A 26422-nucleotide genomic window follows, 5' to 3' on the forward strand; every position below is an offset into this window, starting at 1 on the left:
AATTATTTTTTTTTTTATAGCTTCCCGGAGTTCTGAAGGTTCTTTTCAAGAGGCTCTGATTTGTCTTCTTCCTAAAGAAGGTAAAGATCATTCACTTTGTAAAAACTACAAACCTATTTCTTTAATCAATTTGGACTATAAAATGTTTGCGAAAATTCTTGCGCTTCGTTTGGATAATATTCTACCTCACCTAATCGATAAAGAACAATGTGGTTTCATTAAAGGTCGCCACCTCTCTGATAACACCCGTCTCTTTTTTAATGTACTTAGTAAATCTCACTCTTATAATTATTCGTTAGCAGCTGTGGCTTTAGATGCTGAGAAAGCCTTTGACAGGGTCAATTGGCAGTTTATCTTTTCGACTCTTACTTAGTTTGGTTTTGGCCCTAAATTTCTTTCCTATATTTCGCTGCTTTACTCTTTTCCGAGATCATTTATTTTAGCTAATGGTCTTGTTTCTTCTTCTTTCCCGCTTCTCAGAGGTGTCAGGCAAGGCTGTCCTCTTTCTCCCCTTTTATTTATTTTGTCTTTAGAACCCTCCCTATCTAAAATTCGGATGAACAAAAATATTACTGGCTTTCCCTATGGTGATAAACATTTAAAACTCTCAGCATATGCTGATGATATTCTTTTATTTATATCTAATCCTCAGACCTCTTTACCGGCTTTTCTTTCAGAAGTCTCTACTTTTTCTTCAGTTTCAGGATACAAACTTAATGTAGATAAATGTGAAATTCTTCCATTAAATAAATATTGTTTCCATGCTGATTTTGTATCTTCCTCTTTTCACTGGAGTCCTACTAAGATTAAATATTTAGGTCTATGGTTCACCCCCTCTATTAAAGATACTGTATCACTCAATCTTAAGAATCTCCTGTCCACTTTAACCAAATCCACAACGCTTTGGCACCCCTTGTTTTTATCTTGGTGGGGTCGCCTAGATGCTGTAAAAATGATGTTGGTCCCTATAATTTTATTTTTCTTATCTAATCTTCCTGTTAACATTCCTAAATCCTGGTACAAAAAATTATATACTATTTTATCACGATTTCTGTGGCAGAACAAAAAACCTAGGATGTCTTTTTCCAAACTTAAACAACCTAAACACTTAGGTGGAGTTAACTTCCCTGATTTTGCATCATACCATACTTCCTTCTTTCTTAAGAATTCTTCTTCTTTATTATCTCAGAATGCGACTGATTTGTTGTCTTTGCCTTTGTGGGTAGACATTGAATCTTCCTTCATTTCTCCTCTCTCATTTGATGAATTTTTGCTCATATCTCATACCCCCCAAAATTGTTCTCTTCCCATCCTTAAACATATTCATAACATTTTTCATCCTCTTATGCTCAATGGTTTAACTGACCGAAACCGTTTCTTGCAATCTCCGATTTGGTATAACATTCTTATTAAGATTAAAAATCGGACTCTTTTTTGGAAGGATTGGTTCAATCTTGGTCTTAAATGGACTTATCAGCTTTTTCTTGGTGATACCTGCATACCCTTTTCTATATTGCAAACTCGTCATTCCCTTCCCTCTTCATATTTTTCTAAATATATATTATTGACCCTAGCTGCTCAAAGTTCTTATGATAAACTCAAGACTTCTTCCACGCAGATCAGCCCTTCTCCAGTTCCTATTTCGTTTTTAAAATTGAGTACTTCAGCTTCTCAAATTTATAACAAATTGAGACACATTGGTCAGACTCGAGATAAATCTGCAGTTGAATCCAGTTGGGAATCAGATTTAAACACTTCCTTTTCCACTTCAGTATGGGATAAAATTTGGACTAAATTAAGGAAATCTTCTAGGGCGGCAAATACTACACAAACACTATTTTTCATTTATAACAGACTTTTAATTACCCCTGCCAAATTGCATCAGATTAATCCTCTTTCTCCTTCTACCTGTTGGTCATGTCCAGCCCCTGTTGCAGATCTTAAACATATGTTATTTACTTGTCCAACTATTCATCATTTTTGGACTAGAGTTTGGCAGCAAATTAACAAAATATTTCACACACATATCCCTTTTTCTTTTTCTCATATTTTTCTAGGTAGTGTTGCGGAAATTTGGTCCTTTTCCACCTCCGTTAATACCCTCATCATTGATTTGCTTATAGCTGTTGCTTTTCAGCAGATCACTAAATCGTGGAAAAATGCTTTAAATGTTTCTTTTCAGGCGTGGTGGTATGGTGTTTGTTATAACCACAGACTGGATAGGGCTTATGTTCACCCGATTACATTAGCCATTAAATGTGACTTATTATGGCTTCCTATTACTAATTTTCTAGATGTGTCTGCTCAATCATTACCATTGCATATTCCAGCCATAGAAGAAGTTTCTAAGCCTCCCTAAATTCAGGTTAATTGACTATTAATATATTCTGTGCTTATTCTCAAATGTATAATTACGTTTGTAGTAGTGAGATGCATATGATATACATGTTATATTTTTGATCAATATTTTTCACTTGTATTACAATTGGATATTTATATCTTTTTGTTTTCCTTCCCCCCTCTTTGCTTTCTTTCATTCCTATTTCTTTTTTCCTTATTGTATACAGCATATTTTCCATTTTTTATCATTACTATATACGGAATTGTATTACTGTTGTATCTATACTTATATCCAATAAACTTTCTTTTAAACTTAAAAAAGGATTTCACATAAATGTGGGTAGAGGTGGCCAGGAGTTTGCACTATTTCCAACTCATCACGGCAAATTTGCATTAACAATGAAGGGGGTTGTTTCTGTGCAAAGCAAAGCCAAGCCTTTTTGCGACCACACTGCCGTTTGTACTGTTTTATATCACGAATCGCCGGTTATCGCGTGCAAAAAAACAGTAACTGTGTGCCACAGGATGAAATTCTAAAGAAGGGTACATTTCTTCTAAGTGAACGAGAGCAACGACATCCAATCGTAAGTTCTACATTTTACTGAGAATGGTATGCACATTACATTTAAATGTATGCATAAAGGTAGTATTTGGCTTCAGGCGACTGGTAAGTTCATGTGAAAATTGTCACACAATAAATTGTTTATTTCACTACATCATGAACAACCTGTAAAACGTGGTCATTTAGCAGTTACCTGATATTGGTGCTCTTAGTTTGTAGCAGATTGTAAAATCCTTACAAATAGGGATACGTCAAATGTTGTGGTAGGGTCTGCCCATTGAAGGATATCTCTAAGGGTGTTGTCAATGTCGGAGTGGAAGGTTAAAGGAAAAGAAAGAATGTCTTGCAAACTCTAGTATCATACTGTAGTGGACCATAAAAACTCTATCCGGCGGATCTGCCATAAAAATTTCGCCTGATAGCCGATTTCCCTATTTGTGTGTATTGTGTTATGTGTTACCGACTCGTAAAGCAGCACTGGTTTTCATGGCCGAAAAGTACAATGTGAGTTTGAGGATACACAGTAATTCTAATCTTAATCATTATAAACATTATCATAAGAATCAGTATGTTTTTTTCTATATATCAACATCATTTAAACAAACTTACAAACTCACCACATAGACATAAAGTGGATATTTTTTTTCACTTGCTACAATTTTTTAAAAACTATTGCATAGGCACAGTAGTAGATCTCCTCGCAAATTTCGGCAAATAAAACCTGGCAAAATGTATGCATAGAAAAACCGCAGCTCAGAACGGTGGTAGTATCCCCCGTCCCAGCCTGCCCAGCTCGGAATAGGAATGCAGCAGCATAGCCGAATACAACTGAATCACATAGTACTGGGCGTTTTGAACCCCTAGCCCTACCAGACATGGGGGGGTTCTTTATGTGCCCTTTTAATCTGCAACTCGGCAGATAATAGCTCATAATTAGCTCTACAAGGAAGAATCGAAAGGTGGGCTGATCGAAAAGGCAAAGAAGGACGGACGAATGGGTGAATTTTATGACTGGGTGAAAGGGAGAATGGATGAGTGGGAGAAGGAATGGTTAGATGAAAGGATGGATTGATGAATGTGTGAAAGAATGTATGAATGAGTGGGTGAAAGGATGAATGGCTGAAATGATGGATATGGGGTGAAATAATGATTGGGTACAAGAATGGATGGGTCAGCAGAAGGTTGTGTGGGTAGAAGGATGGGTGGGTGAAAAGATGAATGGGTGGGTGGGTGAAAGGATGGATTGATGGGTGGAAGGATGGATGGGTGAAAAGATTGATCACTGAATGAGTAAAGAGATGGGTGAATGAGTGGGTCAGGGAATTGGTGGATGAGTGGGTGAGAGAATGGGTAGATGGGTGAATAAAAGGATGGCAGAGTAAATGGAAATCTGAGAAAATGATGGATGGATGGGTGGATGAAAGGATGGCAAAGTAAATGGAAATCTGAGGGAATTGACGGATGGTTGGTAGGATGGATGGATGGGTAGGTGTGTGTGAAAGAACGGCAGAGTAAATGGAAATCTGAGTATGGATGGATGGATGAATGGATGGATGGTGGGTGGGTGGTTGAAAGCAAGGCAGGTTAAATGAAAATCTGAGAGTATGGATTGATCAGTGGGTGAAAGAATAGCAGAGTAAATGGAAATCTGAAAGAATTTATGGATAGGTGAGTGGAAGGATGGTAGAGTAAATGGAAATCTGAGAGGATGGATGGATGAGTTAGTGAAAGGATGGACGAGTAAATGGAATCAGAGAGGAATGATATATGACATAATAAATGGAGTCTGAGATGATTGATAATGGAAGGATGGGCAAAAGATCAACTGATGGATGAAAGAGTGTATTGATGGAAGGGTAAGTCAAAGGATGGATGGATGGATAGATGGACGGATGGACTGGCGGATGGGTAGATGGATGGATGGATGGATGGCTGGCCAATTGATGGGTGGAATGTTGAAAGTCTGAATGGTGGATGAAAGAATATACAGATGACAGAATGGAAGGTGAAATTGTGGATATCAGTGTGTGAATAGTAGGGTTAATGCACGAATAGATAGATGCTTAGATGGAAGAGACCAGGGAGTTCTTCTAGAGAGGTTTGGGCTTTATTTCCTTGGTGCAATCAGAGGTTTGGTTCAAAGTGGGGGGTATGTTAATTTTCTGGCTACTCCCTTCTATCCACTGGTGGTAATACCTCGCGGTTTTACAGTCAAATCAGGATCAGGATAGAGGGCAACAAACGAAGTTGCTATCCTCTTCATAAGAATAAAAAATTCTTACCTTCCTACAGTTGTAAAAATCTCGGTGTGGATTCAATTTCAGTTCCTTTAATTCACTCATTTCATTCAGCATCTCGTGAACCTGGTACTTGGAAGACAGGAATTTTAAACGCCGATGGCAATAGGTTTTGCTAGATGGAAACAAATGTCAAACATAATACGTCTTGTGAATTATATGGTCTGGTACTGCAAATTCTCTTATGTTTATAATAAAAATGCAGTTCTGAAACATTTTATTTTTAAAATAATTAAAAAAAAAGTGACAGTGCCACATAGTGAAATATCTTCATTTGGAAAGAACACACATGCTACCTCTATATATTGTTGTGTTTTGTTTCTATCCATACATTGTATATACATTTAAATGGCAACGTTATACAGTTGTTTATGAGAGAACCAGTCTGAGCATAGGGAAAATGCCTTAAAAAAAACTTTCATTTACCCACCCCAGCTATTGAACAAGCCTTAAGAGTCGAGTTTTCAATTTATTCTTGGAAGGTATTTGCAGTATCATTAACTTTCTCTCAAACCTGACAGTAACTGAGAAACTTAAATATGCTACTTTAAAGAACAGCCAACAAATGGGCTATTATGCACATGAGGATTTCATACCCGAATTTTGTTGTCTGGGCACTACAGCCCATCTGAGATTTTCAGCCCTGCTAAAAGTCATGTGGGACAATAAGATGGATAGCTTTCGGGATCCAAAAGAGGCTGGTAATTTTTGTGAGCAAATAAAGGCTCTGCAGAAGCGTAAACATCAAATGGTCTTACGATGGAGGGAGTGGAGATCTCAAAAGGGTAGCAAACTACTATACCCTTTTTTGGGGGGAGGGTTCACCAGGGTGGGTTGGTGTCACTTGATTTATTAGTTATGTTAGAATTTCACTGGGTGGGGTGCAGCAAGGGGAAAAAATAGATAGTCCTCATTTATAAGACTTAAGGTTTTAGGGCTCAGAGGTATAAGGGGTATGAGTCAATCCAGTGGCGAACCCATGAAAGATCAACATGCCAAATTCTAGAGATTATACCCCTTTAAACATTTTATTGTGGAATGTTAATGGGCTCCGAGTCGCTCGTAGAAGGAGAAGGATTTTGCAATACCTAAAACAGGCTGACTCAGATCTATTGATTTTGCAAGAGACCCATCTTTCACTGGAGGAATGGAGGACCTACGTGTCCAAACAGAAGTGGATCACTGAGTGTTATGTCCTACCTTAGTGTTTGTGGTTTGTGGTTTGTGCTAAGCTGTTGTGTGTTACATTTAGGGTAGAGGGTGAGCGTGCTTGGAATGCCACTAGGTGAGTGGAATTCGGGTTCTGGGGCAGTTGCGGTTGGACTGGGGACTAAAATTTTTGGATAACATTTTTTGTAGTGGAGGGCTTACCTGTTTGCCTTCTTACTGATAATGGGGTACAATTTCTATCCAACATGGCTAAGGAATATTTTGAGAGATGTGGGGTAAAACACAAAACCACTGCATTATACAATCCAAGTGGGAATGGTACGGTGGAACGGTTTAACAGGGTGATCAAGGGTGTTATACAAGCAGCAATGAACAAAAACTTGGATTGGATGATTCAGGTACAAAAAGCGGTGTGGTCATATAGGGTCACTTCTCAAGTTCAGACAGGGTTGTCCCCCTTTGTCATGATGAGGGGTAGAACACCTAGGGGTAAGTTCAATCCTGGTTGGCTGGTACAAGGCGAAGTGCAACATTGGTCTCCTACCGATGTGAAAGAAAAGTTGGAGTTGGTACATTCAAGGGCAAAAGATTACTATGACAGGATCCATGGTGCCAGGGAAGTAAATATTAGTGTGGGGGATTGGGTGCGTGTCAGGAAACCGTTCAAGGTTATTAAGGGGGAAAGCAAATTTGAAGCACCCAAACTGGTAGTAGAAGTCTTAAGGAATTCTGTTAGACTGGAAGATGGGAGAGTGTGGAATCTGAAAGACATAACTATTGTTGGTAATCAGATTCAGGATGGAAGAAGTCAAGTACATGATCAGAGGAGAGATTTTGAGTGGATTGAAGATCATTTTGAAAATAGTTGTTTACAGTCTCAATTAGCTACGGAAGGTTCGCATGATTGTGAGGTGGTTCAGAATGGCATGGGGGAGAGTCTGCAAGTAAGGGTACTGCAGATACTTCTTCCGTTACGGAGGGGGAAGGGTCTGTGGTGTATCAGTCGGTCATGGAACCTTCTCAGGAAAATGTCAACTCTAATCGGGATGGTACTGGTGGTAGCAAGAGAAAAAGAGTTTTGCCTAGTTAGCTCAAGGAATACATTGTGTAGTTTTATTTGGGTTTATGTTATGGAGGTTTGTCTTAGAAGTTTATTCTTTAGTTATGTTTTTTGTGTTGTCTGTTCGTTAGTTGTTTTGTGTCTTGGTTGTTTGGTTTATTTGCTTTTGTTTATTAAGGAGGGGGATGTGTTATATCCTACCTTGGTGTTTGTGGTTTGTGCTAAGCTGTTGTGTGTTACCTTTAAGGTAGAGGGTGAGCGTGCTTGGAATGCCACTAGGTGAGTGGGATTCGGGTTCTGGGGCAGTTGCGGTTGGACTGGGGACTGAATGGAAGTGTATCCTGGCGCTCACCTGTTTCATGCATATTTGCTTTGTGGAATAAAGGAATTATCTACAATCTGGTGATCTCTCATTCACAACACTGAGTCAGTCCACACTAACCAAATGTATTGTACTAGGGGAGTGGCTATAATTCTTTAAAAAAATCTGCCAAGGCCCTTTTGGGGGAGTGTAAAGTAGATGATGGGGGCTGTGGGCCCTGGCCAATGTTAAATTACGGAATGTATGGCATGTGCTGGCTGGGTTCTACAGCCTAAATTTTGATGATGATGCGCCCCTGAAATACTTATTTTATCAATTATTGGAAGTTAAAGCTCCAATTATCCTCGGTGACGATTTTAATATTCTGCTGAACCCTAAACTCGATAAATCTACGAAAGGGGAGAACATTGGTTCTCCAAAAGTGAGTTGGTTTATGCAAATAATGATGAAAGGCCTAAGTTTAGTGATATATGGAGAGTTAAATCTAGGGGGGTTAGCGGTAGCCAAAACTTTATTTCCTACAATAAAAATCATGGGTATGCCTCAAGAATCAGTTTCTGTCTGGTGGATTCAAGGCTGGTGAATAGAGTGAAATGAGTGGAACATGTCCCTGAGCACCTATCAGATCACTCTGCAGTAGCTCTAGATCTGCTGCTAGAAAGGGGATCCGCCAATAATAGGTGGACTCTTCATAGATCACTTTTACGGGACCCTACAGTTATTACCCATCTGAAGAGCGATTCTCTGGATTTTTTCGCAGTTAACAATTACTCAGCGACAATTCATGTGATATGGGACACTTATAAGGCTTTCATCAGGGGCAGAATGATCAGTTTGGCAGCGAAAAAACTTAAAGAGTCTAGATATAGGTTAAAAGACCTGGAAGATAACATTTTAAAAGCTATGTGTGAAAGAGGTATGCAATTAAGGGAGCAGGGCCTGGCTGAGAAAGACAATGAAGTAATGTTAGGAAAACAAGCTTTAGTCGTTCATGTAGAAAATATTTTAAGGATAAAATGGGAGGCAAATAAATTAGCCCATTATGAGTGCGGGAAGCTCCTTGCTTGGAAATCTCGCTCTGAATTTACAAGGAACTTAATAAAAGAAATCATACCTAATGATACAGGGAGGGGGTGTATTACCAGCGTAGAGATTCAACAAGCTTTTGAGGCCTTCTTTCAAGATTTATATACACACGACTGTACAGCTTCAGAGTGTCAGGTGAAGGACCATGGGCAGGATGTACGACCATTGTGATTGGCGAGTCACAAATCATAATGTACAACAGTGTCTGAGACACTGTTAGCCATTCCTATTCGGGTCGCAAATTGCATGCCTCATGAATATTGATGAGGCACTCGCAATTTGCGACCTCATTAGCAATGGCTGGCCCTCCCAGCTAGGGGGGGCCTGCTGGGCTCAGCAGACCTCAAATTTCGGGGACTGCTTTTAAATAAAGCAGTTCTTTTTACTTAAAATGAACATTTTCGTTTCATTTTTTAAGGGCAGGTGGTAGTCCCTGGGACCACTGCCTGCCCCTAAAAAATATTTTCCCCTGCATTCTCAAAGGGGAAGGTGTCCCCTGGGGACCCCTTCCCATTTGCATGTGCTTTACCACCCTCTTGAAGAGGGTGGTAAATTGCGACTGTTTTGCAACCGCACTTGCGGTCTCAAAACATTTTTACATAGACCTCTGACTCGCTATTAGGAAGGGACACCCTTCAAGCCCTTCCTATTAGCGAGTCGCAAAAAATTGGGCTAAATAGGGAAACCCGTTTGCGCATGCAAAATAGGGTAGTACATCTGGCCCTTTATTGATAGTGTAGCGCTTCCCTCGCTCTGCGAAAACTCGGCCTAACCGCTTAACCAGAGAATCACTTTAGAAGAGGTTCACATAGTAATTAAAAATTTAAAAAGACGTTGTGCTGCCGTGCTGGACGGTATACCTAATGAATTTCATATTTCCCTTCAAGAGGTAATTCTCCCTGTCTTGGCCGGATTGATTAATGGTATTTTTTTGGAGGAGATGTCAAGTCCAAAAATGTGGGAGGAAGCGGCTGTTAGCTTAATCCTGAAATCAAATAAGGACCCTAAGAAGCGAGAGTCCTATTGACCAATCTCTTTGCTGAACTGCAATTATAAAATCTATGCGCAGGTTCTTGCTAAGAGTTTGGAGTCAGTGATTGGCCTTGTGGTTCAACCCGACCAAAAGGGTTTTATTAAGGGTTGTCAGCTTCATGACTTAGCGCATCAATTGATAGGTGCAATTGACATAGCCTTGGCAAACAATTTGCCCCTATCTGTTTTTACTTTTGATGTTGCAAAAGCCTTCGATAGAGATAGCTGGTGCATTCTTCGCTATACAATGCATCAATTTGGTCTGTAAAGGCCATCGGCGCCATTTATAAGACACCATCTGCTAAGATCTTGGTTAATGGGTCCCTTACTAAATCAATTACCATAGAGCGTGGGACCACACAGGGATGCCCTCTTTCCCCCTTCTTTTTGATTTATATTTGGAACTTCCAGCATGTAAAATCAGACCAGACCAAAATATTCTGCCATTTGAATGGAACGGATGGGTGAAAAAAGTGGCACTCTATGCCGATGATCTGATGGTTGTTACAAGGGATTGCTCCCACTTTTCTCCGGTGCTAGTCCTTTTGCTGTACGACTTTGGAGAAGTCTCAGGTTATCAAATTAATTGCACTGAAAACCGAAATTATGTCTTGGAATACTCAAACAAATAACCCCTTAATGAAGCAAGAGATTAGATAACTCAAGACCTTACTAGGCTGGCCCAGGTAAACCTTGACAAACAAATGAAGGAGGTTAAGGCTATGTTGAGGCTGTGGGGGGCATACCGCTCTTAATTATAGGACGCTCCAACTTGGTGAAGATGCCGATCCTCCCAAAATGTATGTTCATCTTCAATGCGATCCCGCTGATCTTTAACTCCAAAGTTTTAAAATCTTTGCAAGGGGACATATCAAGTTTTATTTTGTCAAATAAAGGAGTGAGGATTGTTTGGAATAAGCTAAAGAGATCGAGACTATAATGCGGCATCACCGGCTTTGAGTTCCACTTTTACTGCTGAGCTTTCCAGCTGAAGAATATTAGATCTCTTTTCGGCAAGTCAGCTTATTTCTCCTTATCCCATCGAGCCATGATGTAAAATTTACCTTTCGCTTTCCTCTTTAAATTTGGCCATTTGTTTTTTGAGGAAAATCAAATTAAAGACCTTGAGAGCGGCCAGTGAGCTCTGGTATCAGATTAGAAATTTGTTGAGGATCCCTTATTATAGCTCTGTTGCCCCGATATGGAACTCCCCAGGGACCCCTAACTGCCTACAGGACAAACAGACTATTCCTTTGTAGGCAGCAGGAATAAATAAGGCCAGTTATTATCAGACAACAAATCAGTCACCTGGGATTTCCTATGCAATATCACGAACCATAAATTCTCCAGGTTCAAGTTTTATCAACTATCGAGTTGGGTACGTGGGCTTGGTAAAGACGGGGATGGCAATGAAGAATGCAAAAGTAAACTACTGGGGCCTCTTTATCAGCGTAAGGAGGTTGCCCAGTGGTATTGGACTCTGGTAAAGGGAGACACGTTACCATCGTCTTTGGATAAGTCCTGGAAGAGTGACCTGCCATCGACTGATATCACACACTTATGGCAAGTATCCATGAGCACTTTATGGTCAGTTGTCAAAGCTGCTCCCTTAAGAAGAAATCATCTGTTTATAGTCCACAGAGCATACTGGACTCCAAAAGGCTGTCAAAAGTGAGAGGCAGAGGGCGTAGCCAAGATAGCGGAGTGAGCAGACGTGACTCGCTCCGACCCACAGCACTTTTACAGCACCCGCAGCGCTTCAATTATTTGTCAGAGACGGGGGGCACCGCTGTGTTTCCTGTGCCGTATCGTGGGAGAACCACCATCCCACCAGAATGGGGAGAATCGCTCCCTGCCTTCCCCGGGGGCCTGCGGCAGTGAGTGGGAGACCCTTGTAGCTCAGCCGGACCCCTGCTCGACCCTTCATTGAATTTGCGACTGGGTCCCTGGGCGAGGTCACACCAGCTCCATGTTCTCGCACCCAGGTAGGAGACCCGTGACCGCCACAGTGCAGGGCATGGCCGCGGCGGAGAAGGCCCAGGTTTGACGCGGCCTACTCGAGCTCCAGAGGGGCGGTCTGTCCCACCCAGTGAATGAGGTGGGCTATCCCCTGGTCGGTGGCGTGCCTCTTTTCGAGGGGGCAGTACCAAGGAGGGCGATTACTGGAGATTACGCGGAGTGCAGCCAAGCTTCAACGAGTCCCTGACTGTGGCGGGCCCCCAGGGCAAACAATGTCTCCTACCCACTGGGGGTCTGCGGGGGAGATGCGACTGGAGAGCTGGGGTCTGTGCGGTGGGTGGCGGCGGCCCCGGGGCACACCCCACATATCGATGAAGCTGTGGTAGAGCTCATTTGATGTGAGGACCCGGCCTGAGGGGGCGAGCTCGCCTACATCAGAGACCTTGCGCGACGGCCTGGGCACTTGACAAGGCATCCCGCTATAATTGATTGCACTGGGCCCCAACCGATTTGTGGAGATATGGGGCAGATTCCGGTGCGCTGAACCACCCCACAGGGAAAGCTCCTCAGGCCCTGTTTCGTGCCAGCACGGATCGGAGTTGGCCCTGCTTAACAACCAGCAGCAAAAGATACCCCCAGCGCAGAGAAGCAACCAGGGAGCCTCCCCTTCCAGCCTCTGGGCTATGCTGGGAATGACTGGGCCCCTTGTACTCAACATCCTTGAAGCAGCAACCCAGCCTGTGTGGGGCACACCCCGGGCTCAGTCATGATGACGGCCAAAAGCAAAAAAAATCGTTCAGTGCGAGATCTCCTTATGAAGTCTGTTGGGGAATCACATAGCACTGGTAAAGCTGCTGGAGGTGAGGGAGCCGAGGGGGCGGTCACGTGGGAATTATTGGAGTCCCTGTTTGCCTCCCAGCATGAGGACATCCTGGCCATCAAAACCGATCTGCAAGCAGACCTCCAGGAGGTACCAAGGGAAGTAGATGCTGTGTGCGAGAGAGTTGCGGCGTTGGAGGATTTGCGACGGCCAGGGACGAAGAAATCACCTCTCTCCAGAAAGAAGTCATTCATCTGCACGACCAGCAGCTGGATCTCCAGGTGCACGGAAGACCTAGAGAACAGGTCTCGGCAGAATAATGTTTGCGTCTGTGTGGTTCTCACTGGTGCAGAAGGAGAAGATCTGGAGGGGAATGTCCAGGCGCTATTCCGTGCAGTCCTGAACGCCTCGGAGGAGTCCACAGTTAAAATTGACCGTTGTTATCGAGTAGGGCCCCCTCGACAACCTAATCATCCCCCTGCCGACATTCTCGTGTGTGTACACGGCTTCAAAGTGAAGGAGGAGATTATTAAGGCTGCCCGCTCCTGTCAACCCTTACAATTGTGAGATCACACACCGCAGCTCTTCTAAGACTTGGGGGCCAGCACTCTTCAAAAGCAGAGAGAATTTCACCCGGTGACCAACCATTTCAGTTCGGCAGGCATAGCCTACTCCTGGGGCCACCCGTTTTGCCTCATTTTTTTATATGAAGGGAAACTTCATTAGCTGCGCTCCCTAGCCGAGACTTGCAAACTGCTGAACTTGGATCTTGACAACCTGGCCTCCCAGCCTGCAGCCTCAGGGTCAGGGCCCCCCGTGCCTCCTCAGCGTGGCCCACGGAGTGGCTTGAGGTTGGATCGCCTTACCCCTGTCCCGGCCACGATGGTCAAAGAGCATTAAGCAGTGCTTCGGACTTTCTCTGGGGCAGAGAGGGACTCCCAGGACTCTAATGATTGAGGTAACGTGAGCTAGGTGCACTGTTTCACATGACTGTGCCTACTGGGGACGGGATGATTCTCATTACAGATAGAAGCAGTCCCTTGCTCTCTAGGCTGACCCCAGTATCTCTGTCCCCCCTCCGGGATGGACTCTACGTACTATTCTGCAATGTTTGCATCTTGTTTTTTGTTTTGTTTGTATTGTTTTTGGGCGGGTAGGGACCCCCTCCGGTGAGCTTCCCAATATATATCCTCAAGGACTGGTCTGCTAAGGTGCTTCTAACCGACCAGCATCTCCCTTGGCCTGTTTGGCCACTGCATTACCATAGCTTAACACACGTAGAACTACTGCTCCCCCATGATAGCTGGAGATTAAGATAGTTAGCTTTAATGTCCGTGGCCTTACCAACCCTACTAAGTGAAAGGCGATACTTTCCCTACTTGAGCAATCTGAGGGCGATATATGTCTACTTCAGGAGCCCTACTTACTTTCCAAGGACACACACAGGATGCAAACCAGAGGGTTTCCCTATCAGTTCTGGTCCTCTCGGAAGGGTAAGAGGGGAAGGGTAGCCATTTTGTTCTCCAGGTGCTTTAGGGGCACTATATTGGGCTCCGCGACCGAGATTAAAGGGCGTCTGCTAGCCCTGAGGGTACGGACTAGCACTGCCAACTACACGGTAGCTTCAATCTATTCCCCTAATGACCACCAGGAAAAGTTTTGGACTGATGCTTTGGCTGAGGTTCTCCACACACCTGACTCCATGGTAGTGGTGGGTGGGGATTTAAATCTAGTGATGGACCCGGTGTTAGATCACTCTGGTTCGAGAACTGGGGGAGCAGGGGCTCTGTCCATATCAGTTAGGGAATGGTTGGAGGAATGTGGGATCTGAGACACCTGGCGATATCTGCACCCTAACAAACTGGACTTTAAGCACTATTCAGCTGCCCATGGATTTTCTTGTTACCTCCTCCCCCTGGGAATGTACTCAGGACTCATCTATTGAAGCCTGTTCTCACTCAGATCACGCACATATCACCCTGACTCTCCGATTGTCCTCCACGGTTCCTCCTTCCTCGCACTGACATTTGAGGGATTCTCTGTTGTCATCCCCATCAGTGGTAGGTGAGCTAAGCAGTACACTGATGGACTACATTGCACTTAATGATGATGGCTCCACAGCACTATCCTCAGTTTGGGAGGCACTTAAACTGGTCTCTCGCGGAGCTTTAATCGCTAAAGCTTCACATGATAATAAGACTCGAAAGGCTAAAAGGGAGGAGCTAGAATCAAAAGTGAAGGAACTTGAGGCAATCCACAAACGCACTGGTGCCCCTCGTATATGGCGTCAATTAGCGAAGGAACGGCTTCACTTGAGGCGCCTTGACCTAGATAGGGCTGAACATGTGGTGCTCTGACTGAAGCAAAAGTATTTTGTTGAGACGAATAGGGGGGGTCGTATGTTTGCACATTGCTTGCGCAGCAAGCATCATGCACACGCGGTTAAATCGTTGCGGGGAGCCCAAGGGTCTGAGATCTCCGATTACTCTGGCATTTCTGCAGCCTACCAGCCTTCTACTCAGACCTATATTCTGCTGAGCCCCTCCCCTTTGTGGATCCCCACGACTATGTCAATGGAGCGGCGGTCACCCCTCTCCCGGTCAGCGATGCTGAGGGCCTCGATACCCCCATACGAATTGAGGAAGTGGTTTCAGCCATTGCCCGATTGAATCCTTTGAAGGCGCCAGGCCCTGACGGGTTCGGGGCGCTGTTCTATAAGACCTTCTGCACTGAGTTGGCCCCCCTGCTTACCCGTCTGTTTAATTTGTTTATGGACACCAGTACTTTCACTGACTTAAAGGTCCAATCCTCGATTACGGTTATACCCAAGCCCGGTAAGGATCCCTTGTCCTGTAGCTCGTATCACCCGATTTCATTATTAAATGTCGACGCTAAGCTATTTTCTAGTATTCTGGCCCACAGATTGAATCTTCTGATGCCCGGCCTAGGGGATCTGGACCAGGCTGGTATCATCCCGAGTCGACAATGCGGGAACAATACCAAGCGTATCTGTCATTTAATTGACAAAGTGCAGCGTTCCAAAGAGGAAGCGCTGCTGTTGGTGGTTAATGCCAAAAAGGCATTCGTGCGAGTACACTGGCCTAACCTGTTTGCTAACCTGGAACGCTTCGGTTTAGGCATAGGGTTTCGCAGATGGATTGTGAGTATATATAGTACTCCAAGTGCAGTGGTCAAGATGAATGGGATACGCTCGGATGGCTTTGCAGTCTAGAGAGGGACTAGGCAGGGCTGCCCCCTCTCTCCCTTGCTTTTCACCCTTTACATGGAGCATCTGGCTCAAAGACTCCGGACAACCCCGACGCGCAGGAAATTTCCTTTGGAGCTAGCCAACATCTGATCAGCCTCTATGCTGAGGACGTTATTTTCTCTCTTGCCCATCCCTTGACTGCTCTTCCGGTTATTGTCATGGACTTGAGGGCCTTTGAAGAGGTGTCCGGATTTAAAATGAATCTGCAGAAATCACAAATACTGAACTTGACCACTGCTCAGCCAATGGTGGACACCTACGGGCTCAGTTTGACTTTGACTGGGTAGCCGAAGGCATAACTTATCTAGGGTTGGTCCTCCATAAGAGCTTAGCTAAAAAATCCGAAGTAAATTACTCCGCCTTGCTTGCCCGTATTCGCAAGGACTCGGCAGGCTGGCTGCGGTTAAGATGAATGTATTACCACTGGCACTGTACATATTTCAGACCCTTCCCCTTCTTCCACCCTCTGGTGTGCTCCCTAGTTTTCAAAAAGGGATAGAGCATTTCATCTGGGGCCCGGTTTCTCCTAGGTTGCAGAAGACGCTGTTGCAGCACCCACAAAAGGGAAGGAGGCCTAGCATTGCCGAACATTAATCGCTACTTTCAGGCATCACTACTATGCTACCTGGTAGAATGAAACCATCCAATGATGGAGAAACATTGGGTATTTATGGACCAGACTGTTACTGGGTGCCATATCTGGAGGGAGGCGTGGCTGCCTAGGGCCTCTCGTTCTTGGGGGCTGTATTCGTCCCCGATCACGAGGCCTACTTTGCAGGTCTGGGACAGGGTATCCCTGTCAGCGAATCTCACAATGTTCCCCTCGCCTATGCTCCCCTTCTTCTCGATTCCTGACTACCCACCTGGCACGGTCAGGGGGGTGGGCTCGCACTGGGTGAAGGGTGGTTGCAAGCATCTGGGCCATCTGTTTGACCACGAGGGCTATATCCCCTTCATGCAACTAGCGGCTGACTATGACCTCTCCCCTTCGGAACACTTCCTTCACATACAAATGCTACACTGGCTGTCGGGTTCTCATACCCGCCCTTTGGCGTGTAGACCAATGCTCCCATTCAAACAATGGATCTTCCTTTAAAAAGATGACCTCAAACTCATTTCTGAAATATACTCGCTACTTTCACAGGGTATTCGCAGGGATCGGACTGCTGGCCAGAGGCGGTGGGAGGTGGAAATTGGTCGGACACTATCTGACAAGGAATGGGAGGATATTTTTTACAGGACTCACCACACTGCACATTCTATGGGTCATACTGAGTATCATATAAAATTATATTATATTAGTATTACACACCGGCCCGTTTAACCAAGTGGAACTCCCAAAGCGATGGTCTCTGTTGGCGGGGATGTGGGAGCCCTGGCACTCTCCTTCATTTGCTATGGAACTGTCCGAAACGTACGAGATATTGGGAGAAAATCCTTGATGAGATAGACACGGCCTTGGACACCGCTATTCCCAAGCTGCCGGCTTACACTATACTGGGTCTGTCCAACGCACTGGCAGATTGCCCTAGAGCTAAATGCTGCCCAACGAGTGGTCTTAACAGGGTTGGAAAACAGATATGGTCCCGGAGCACACACAATGGTTTCACCAACTGTGGTCTCTCCTATGTATGGAAAAACTGTCCTGCCCACACTGGGGGATAAATCCGACTACGCAAAGATATGGGCTCCCTTTATTTCATACTCTCTACTGAGTTCCGGGTACTAACATGTCCTACTTACTTACGTATCCTGAAACTGATACCGGACCACTAGGGTGTGTGCAGGACCTGTTGCCCCGGAAAGGCCCCCTCAAGGGCAGCATTCGCTAGTGGCCCCCACGCTTGGCTTCATCCATGCTTCTGTCAGTGAATCGTGGCTCATCCGCAGAGGGTGTGGGAGGGAAGGGTTTTAGGTCCTTTAGTGTGGTTCTTATGTTGTGTTCTTGTTTCTTTGTTACGAAAAGGCAGACCTTTTGGCTCCGGACATGTTGCTACTGGCCTAGGTTTTATTAAAGGATTATTATGCATAACCCTCAGCGGGTCTCTCCTAGTATTGAAATATGCATGCTCCAGGCCGTTTTTAGACCTCTTTTTTCCTTGTTGACGCAGCCGGCCCAGGTTGGGTTGTAGTCGGCTTGCTGTGTACTTCACCTGTACGGATCTGTTGTACTCCACTGGTTCCTTTCCATTTAGTTATCGCATGGTCCAATGATTATGTAATAAGTAACATCTCGATTGGTTGGAGGAGGTATCCCCAGGTCGCTGCTCTTCCCTCAGCCCATCTGGTTGTCTTGAGGTTGGCTTTAGGGGGACCATCGAAAGGGCCTGTTAATCTTATCTCAGTGAATCCCTCATCCGCTGGACCGGCTCCTGAGTCCTTAACTCGCAAAGACGAAATCACTTATTGGTGAATGAGGACAAAATAAATAAAAAATAAATAAGGATTTCAGAGGTGAAACAGCATATCAGTAATCCAGAGACCAGGGTGCTGAGAGTATCTAATCCAGAACCCGCAGTCAGAATTCTTAATCCCTGCTTAAGATTTTTCACCCCTAGTGCCAAACCCTTTTTGATGTTTGGGCTGCTTTGCAGCCACGGCCCATGCAGATATGAGTGGTGGGGAAGTGGGGCTGGGTGGTGGGAAGGATTTCGACAGATGATGATGAGGGAAAATTAAATGAATAATTAATTTTCATTCGTCAGTCATCGTCCGTTGAAATCCCCACTCACCCAGCCCCACCACTCTTACCAGCACGGGTCGCGACTGCTATTTTGTGCTCACACCTTCACAGCCATTTTTCACAAAAGGTATTCAGGCAAATTGTGCGTTCTTTTCTCTCCACATGCTGGGGATTCTAAAGTTACTCAAGGTTATTCAATTCCGCTAGAGGTAATACAGAAAATAGCCAATATACAGCACAATGTTGTTTTCCTTTTGTAAAAATTAGTAAAAGGGATGTGCAAGAAAGTGTAGGGTTTTTTCTTAAATAAATATGGCAGCGACAAAAGATTGGTGCGTTGAGGTCACCATCATTCCAGCTTTCAGGAACAAGCAGAGTTATAAACAAAATCAGTTCTTTGACCATATGATTTGCAGTTTAATACCTATTAGTTGATTTTTGCTATTTTTGGTGATTTCTACCTACTAGCAGGTTTTGTTGGAAACTGGTGTGAAACCAGTTGGGTGAACACAGAAAGCTTTACATTTCAGACACAATTATGAATTCAGCACAGTGATTTGTGTAGATCACTCATGTTTTTCCCAAATAAACTAATCTAAACATCTAATGAATTAAAATAAATAATGAAAATAAACCAGACTAAATGTAGAAACATGATAAAATTGTTATCTGTTGTTTTTTGCCCTAGTGGTCGATTTACAAAAGCAATAAACTGTTATGTCCATCAGACCCTTCTGATTGTAGGGATATATTGTGTATGTTAGTTTTCCAAAATACTAGGCCTGAGAGTATGTTTAATTATGCTGGAGTAATCAAAGTAATTTTGGTCTAATATGGATCGTAACGCAATTATGCCCTCTTGTGTAATGAAGCATAATGTGAGTCGATAAATGCCACATTAAGGGCATTTTTAGCAAGCGTGAGTGGCTGCTTGCGCTGCTGTTTATGTTCTGCTGCATTTAGCATTATTTCTTAGCACAAAATGCATCCTGCTGAACATTTTGGACGCAAGAGTGCATTCTGCGCAAAAAACTAGTACTAAACGCTGGGAATATGGTGTGGAAAATCCTCACCAAGTGCACATTTAGCAAGTGCGAGTTACTGCTTGCACCGCTATTCAGGTTCTGTTGCATTTAGCACTATTTCTTAGTGTGAAATGCATCCTCGCGTCCATTACTAGGGGGCATTTTTGGGCTAAGAAAACAGGGCTAAATACAGAATTAATCTTCTCATGTAATTTTGCGTTATCTCATGGAATGTTTAGGTGATTCTGTGTGATTCTGCTACACGGAATTACAAGAGTTGTGCCCACCCCTACTAAATACACAATAACCAGAGCCAACAATTGAGCTGCCGCTTATAATGATTGTTCATTGTCTACCAACTATGCATCAGTTTGTATAGTAAAGTCTAATGAATGGATAGTGGGAATGGAGGAAACGTATGCTTTTTTCAATTGTGACACAGATACTGAGTTTAGAAATAGTGGTTATTTGTACGACTCCACATTATCATGTGATGCATAGGGTATTTTGCAAAATGTGTTCTTTTTTGCACACTGGCTTACATTTGAAATCCAAAAAGCAAGAGAAATTATAACAAATGGTCTATTACTCTGTGTTCCTACACTTTTCTTATAAAAATGGTACTGGGCGTGGCTGGGCCTATTACCCACGACAGGAAAGGCCCCAAAACACAACAAGAAGACGTAAAGTTTTCCCCTTGACAATAAACCCCTTTTGCTTAAGTAAGTAGCAGTAGTATTTGGACCCTGGCTCACCCAGGGAAACATACCAAACTCAGACATTTCTGAAAGATAGATACCAAAGGAAGCTCAGGGTGGTGTGACGTTTGTGAATTCCACTATGTTTTCTGATCCAGAATGCTCAAGTGAAGCAGTCATTGCTAGAGATTGGTTCTTACCTCATATGATCCTGTAGTGTTGCGCTCTAGTTCTCGAGCGCTGCGTGACCAGTCAGCGCGCGAGAACGCGTGAGGACGAGCAACGGCGCATGCGCGAAGATCCGCGATCTGCCGCGAGGTCCGTTTTCCCGGCGCTCTTCCTTTAGAGGGTAATAAAGTATAATAAAGTATATACCACTTATTAAAAACGGTGTCCTGGCAATCCTTGCATGCAGGAAGGCAACCCTCTGTGCATATGTGTACACATCAACTTTACAGTGGCGACGAGGATGGGACCTGCATGCAGGAAAGTGACCGGCAGAGGGGAACCGGAGCACAGACACACCACGTGGCAAGGTGAAGAGCAGGAAGGACACCAGAGAGGACTGCAAGAGGATAAAACACCTTCAGGGAGCAGATTAAAGGGAGAGCATGGCAGAGGCAGCGGCAAGACGTAAGGCGCTCCAAGGAGAAAAAGATACCAGTAAGAACAAGACGGAGAAGGCCTGTCGAACCCAAGAGGGACCCTGGCGGACGCAGCGGCGTGCAGGGAAAGGGGGGCGGAAGAACCCCAACAGCAAGACCGACCGCAAGGTGAGAGCGCGGACGCGCCAGGCAGCCCGAGAGGCCCAGGGGCAGCGCCGGAAGGAGGCGCCAAAATGAGCGCGCAAGCATCCTCACTGACAAATCCAATCCCGTTTCTACCGAGACCAGGAGAACCCCAAATGAAATGGGAAGATTGGAGGGAGTACTTCAAAAACTACATTGAAGCGCTAGAAGATGAAAATGGGGAGGCTTTTTCCAGTGCGCGAAAGAAAAGGATCCTACTGCACACCTTGGGCCCGGAAGGGATACGAGTCTATCAGACCCTAGTACCCGCAGCCAGACCGGACGCAGACACTGATGTTTTCCAACATGCAATAGAAGACCTCGACACCCACTACCGACCCGCAGTAAGTGTTTCCATTGACAGGTATAATTTCCAGCAAAGAAAGCAAGAACCTGGCGAATCCATCGACGACTACGTGTCGGCGCTGAGGAAGTTGGCAATAACGTGCAAGTACGGAGCCCTGACGGAAGAGTTCATAAAAGACCAGATAGTCATGCACACCACAAACAAAAATGTGCAAGACAAATTGTGGGCGAACAGTGAAGCGTCGCTGAAGGAAGTAATAGTCTTAGTAGAAAAGGCGGAGATGACGAAAAGGTGCGCAGAAGCGGCAAAAAGGGAGACCAGCCAGCGCACCATGGTGAACAAGGTGGATGACGCAGGACCGCAGGGTAGGAGCAAAACCATGCTGCCTGAAGGGAAAGGTCAGAACAAATGGAAAGGAAAACCGGGACAGTCATGGAAGCCGAGCGGAGAGGCCAGCGCAGGATGCTACAGGTGTGGGAGTTCAACGCACTTTGCGCAAGACAAACGATGCCCAGCTTTCCGGGCAAAATGCACGTTTTGTGGGGTCATGCGGCACTATGAAAAAGTGTGCCGCCGGAAAACGAAGAAACAAATGGTGAAATATGTGATGCACGAACAACCGGAAGAAGAGGACGAACAAGAGGAGGAAGACGAGATATTGTGTGTCGACGAACCAGTATTAAGTGTCGGGCATAAGCGATCCCGCAAACCACTGTGCGACATGCGAATAGGCGGCATGCAAATCAAGATCGTAGCAGACTCGGGATCGCCGTACACCATAGTGCAAAGAGCGGTGTGGAAGGAAGACTTCGAGCCCAGCCTCGGTTCAAAACTGGAACCACCAGACATACGGCCGGTGTCATACACAGGCGAACCCATTCCCATGGTGGGATACAGGAAATTGAACTTTGAATTCAAAGGAAGAAGTGCGGAGTGCAAGTTGTATGTGGCGGAAAGAGGCCCATCCGTTCTAGGATGGATGGACCAAGGAGACCTCGGGATCAAGTTGGACCCAGGAGGGGAAACGCAAGTTCTACTGACAGCGCAAGGGAGCTGGCCGGACCTGGACGAAATGAAACGCAAGTTTCCTAAAGTCTTTGGAGGGAAAGTGGGTAAACTAGAGAAATTCACCCACAAAATAGTACTTAAGGAGAATTCGAGACCAGTCTCGCACAAGGTACGCAACGTCCCGCTGGCCATCAAAGAAGCAGTACGGATAGAACTTCGGAGACTGGAAGAAAATGGTATAATAGAACCCATTGACAGCTCGGAATGGCTAGCCCCCTTGGTAGTAGCCACCAAACCCAACGGAAATGTTTGTTTGTGTGTGGACCTTCGCGAACTCAACAAGTGTTTGGTAGTAGAGAAATTCCCGTTGCCGCGCATCGAAGGGATGTTGTCTAAAACAAAGGGGATAAGGTAGTTTTCCACAATCGACCTCACTTCGGCATATCACCAGATTGATCTACACCCTGCCAGCAGGAAATTGACTTCCTTCATAAGGCCCTTTGGATGTTATCAATTCCGCAGGATGCCGTTTGGGCTGGCTTCCGCAGCTGCGGTATTCCAAAAATTAATGCATCGCCTCTTCAAGGACATGGAGGGCATCCAATATTTCCAGGATGACATACTGGTGATGGGGTCTGACAGGGAAGACCACGACAGGAAATTAGACAAAGTGCTTCGAGTGCTGGAAACCAAGGGCTTGACAGCAGAATGGGAGAAGTGCCATCTAGGGATGACGTCGGTCACTTACTTGGGACATGAAATAGGGGGACAAGGTATTACACCCAAGCGGGCAAACGTGAAAGCCATCTGCAACGCCGAGGCTCCGTCCACCAAAGAAGAAGTAAGGTCATTCCTAGGGATGGCGGAATATTACAGCAAATTCGTGCAACACTTTGCCTCCAAAACACACCATCTTCGACAATTAATACGGGACAAGACGACGTTCAGGTGGACAGAAGAAGCACAAAAGGAATTTGAAGAGTTGAAGCGCGACATCAGCCAAGCGGTGCCCCTACAGGGATACGACCCGCAAGGAAAATCCATACTGACAACAGACGCCAGTGAAAAAGGATTGGGAGCAGTCCTCATGCAAGAGAGAAAAGGAGGGACGACGGAGACCCTCTGTTTTGCATCCAGATCACTAACACCAACGGAACAAAAATATAGCGTGATCGAGAAGGAAATGCTAGCAGTTGTGTGGGCCATGGGAAGGTTCCGCCAATTCCTATGGGGCACGAGGTTCACACTCAAAACAGATCACAAGCCTTTGGTCAAGGTGCTTACCTCCAGTGGACATGCCAGCGCCACGCCGCGCATAGCCAAGATGACACTAAAGTTGTTGGAATACCGATATGACGTGGAATATATACCGGGAACACTGAACAAGGTCGCAGATTATCCAAGCAGAGCGGCGGCGATGGAGGAAGCCCCCGACCGAGCAGCGGAAGAGGAAGAGATGGTGGCGGTGATGGAGGACCCCGAAAGGGTCATAAGTAGACAAGAATGGACCGAAGCATACGAAGGTGACCATGAAATAAGGGAGGTCAAGGACCACATAGTTCACGGTTGGCCGGAGAAAAGACGGCTGAGGGAGACGCTCAGGAAGTTCTACGAAGTCAGAGAGGAGCTGTCCGTGGGAGACGAAGGTATCTTTCTGTACAGAGGAGAGAGAGTCATCCCCCCGGCTGCGTTGGTATCCCGCCTGGTTGGGCTGCTGCATGAAGGACACTTGGGAATAGTGAAAACGAAGATGAGAGTGAAACACATGTACTGGTGGCCTGGAATGGATGTGCAGGTAGAGCGGCATGTCAGGGAATGCGACCAATGCCAGAGAGCAGATAAGACATTAAATCCACTCAGGCCGGAGCTGGGGAGATTCAAGTTACCGAAGGATCCGTGGGAAGAAGTTGCGATAGACATTCTAGGACCAGTATTGGACAGCCAAGAGACGCCCCAATACCTGTGTGTCCTCGTTGACAAGTATTCCAAATGGCCTGAAATACACATACGAGAAGCGATGGATACAGAGACGGTGATCAAGTTCGTGACATCAGTATTCCTCAGGGAAGGAATCCCAAGGATCATTTTGAGCGATAATGGACCGCAATTTACTTCAGACAAATGGTACAAGTATGCGGAAAGGAACGGAATCAAGGTGCAACACACGTCTGTGTATCACCCGTCGAGCAATGGACAAGTGGAACGATTTAATCGAGTCATCATGGGATCCATCCAAGCAGCCATCATGATGGGCAAGGACTGGGAGAAGGAGGTGCAGAATATGATATGGGCATACCGTATCACCCCCACAGGCACGGGACATAGTCCTTTCCAAATCCTGAGGGGACGCCATCCTTTCACCAAAGACAATGTAGTGTGGAGAGAGAAGACGATAACCAGCAAGTGGTCTCTGGCGGTGGTACAGCACAACCTGGAGAAGGCCCAGAAAATATATACTGAGTATTACAACCAAAGGAGGAGAGTGAAGACCACCACCCTGGAGAGAGGGGAATGGGTGAGAGTCAGATCTGCAATGAAGAAAAAGAAGGGAGACAGCAAGTACAGCCCTCCCCTACAAGTGAAGGAAGTGTACGACAGAGCGGCTTTGCTCAGTGATGGGAATGTGTGGTCGCAAGATCGTATGACCAAGTGCAACCGAATCATGGGTTGGCCCCAGGAAGAGACCGAAGGAACGACCCAAGAAGCAGGCGCCAGGGAAGGTGAAGGAAACGGTACATCTGCGGAGGAAGGAAGAAATGGAGAAGAGAGCAGTGAGGCGCAGGAGGAGCAAATGACCCCGGAATTCGTGGAGCCGAGCAGAGAAGAGAGCAGAACCCCGAGGAGGGAAGAAACGAGCACGCCGAGAAGCCAAGCAGGAAGCCCGACGGAGGGAAGTACCCCAGAGGGATGCCACACTCCGGTAAGGCGCACCTGAGCAGGCAGAGTTGTGGTACGACCCTGCCGCTTCCGAGACTATGAACTAGAGAGTAGCTGAACTGTCCGGGACACTGTAAGACTCCTTGTTTGGGTTTGTAAAAGAAGGGAGATATGTAGTGTTGCGCTGTAGTTCTCGAGCGCTGTGTGACCAAGCAGCGCGCGAGAACGCGTGAGGACGAGCGGCGGCGCATGCGCGAAGACCCGCGATCTGCCGCGAGGTCCGTTTTCCCGGCGCTCTTCCTTTAGAGGATAATAAAGTATAATAAAGTATATACCAAACCGTCTCATACCAAAATAGTGGCTGTGTGCCATATCCTGCAAAACAGGATCTCACCAGAGGTCAGTGGAGCTACCATTGGTTTCTTTCGTGCACTTGCTTGCTTCTTGCAACAGGCACTGAGATGCATCACCAATAAAGTCCACCAGATTTTAGCCATGCCACAGTCATTAGCAGAAAAGCAACAGGTGGCAAGCAAATTCTATGCAATAGCCCCCTTCCCTAGTTTAGTAGGTACCACTAATTGAACATATGTGATATTTCAGGCACCCCGGCACAGACAGTGCTGGCACTGCATTAAGGTGCTGCTGCCTTTTCTGGGTACACACATGACAGGCACATCTTTCGCCAGTCACCTCTTTCACTTCAGTATCTTGCCAGGTATTTCAGTGGTGTGGCTACTAATATTTCTCCTCACTCACATGAGCACTGCATGCAGTGGTGAAAGCCGATTTTCTTGACAAAGGGGGTGAACGTTTATTTCTGGGGAGGCACCACCCTAGACTCCTTCTCAACTTCGAGAAATTGTTTACATATACACACACACACATACACAAATATTTCAGAATTCTCTGTAAAACATGGACCTCATCATCATTTTGCTTCACCATTGTTAGAGCTACTTCAATTATGTGGCATAGCAGACCAACATATGCTACAAGGGTATCTAAAGTATGCAGCAAAAACACAAATAATGCGGCTCATTTCCTGGCAGTATTATTCTCATCCATGTTAGCTGGAAACATATTAGTAAATTCCCCAAATTAAGGAAATTAGGTAAAA

The 26422-nt window shown here is 45.4% G+C and overlaps 1 protein-coding gene across 1 annotated transcript in view; it reads right to left on the reverse strand.

The window, feature by feature from the left end:
- AMPD1 (adenosine monophosphate deaminase 1) overlaps positions 1-26422 on the reverse strand; it is a 567491-nt gene that overhangs the window by 284432 nt on the left and 256637 nt on the right. Inside the window, exon 6 of the mRNA XM_085615836.1 lies at positions 5185-5314. Within this exon, the coding sequence (XP_085471962.1) occupies positions 5185-5314 (130 nt within the window). The remainder of the gene's footprint in view (positions 1-5184; positions 5315-26422) is intronic.

The sequence above is a fragment of the Triturus cristatus genome, chromosome 7 (assembly GCF_964204655.1).
Source record: "Triturus cristatus chromosome 7, aTriCri1.1, whole genome shotgun sequence".
NCBI classification, from domain to species: Eukaryota; Metazoa; Chordata; class Amphibia; order Caudata; family Salamandridae; genus Triturus; species Triturus cristatus.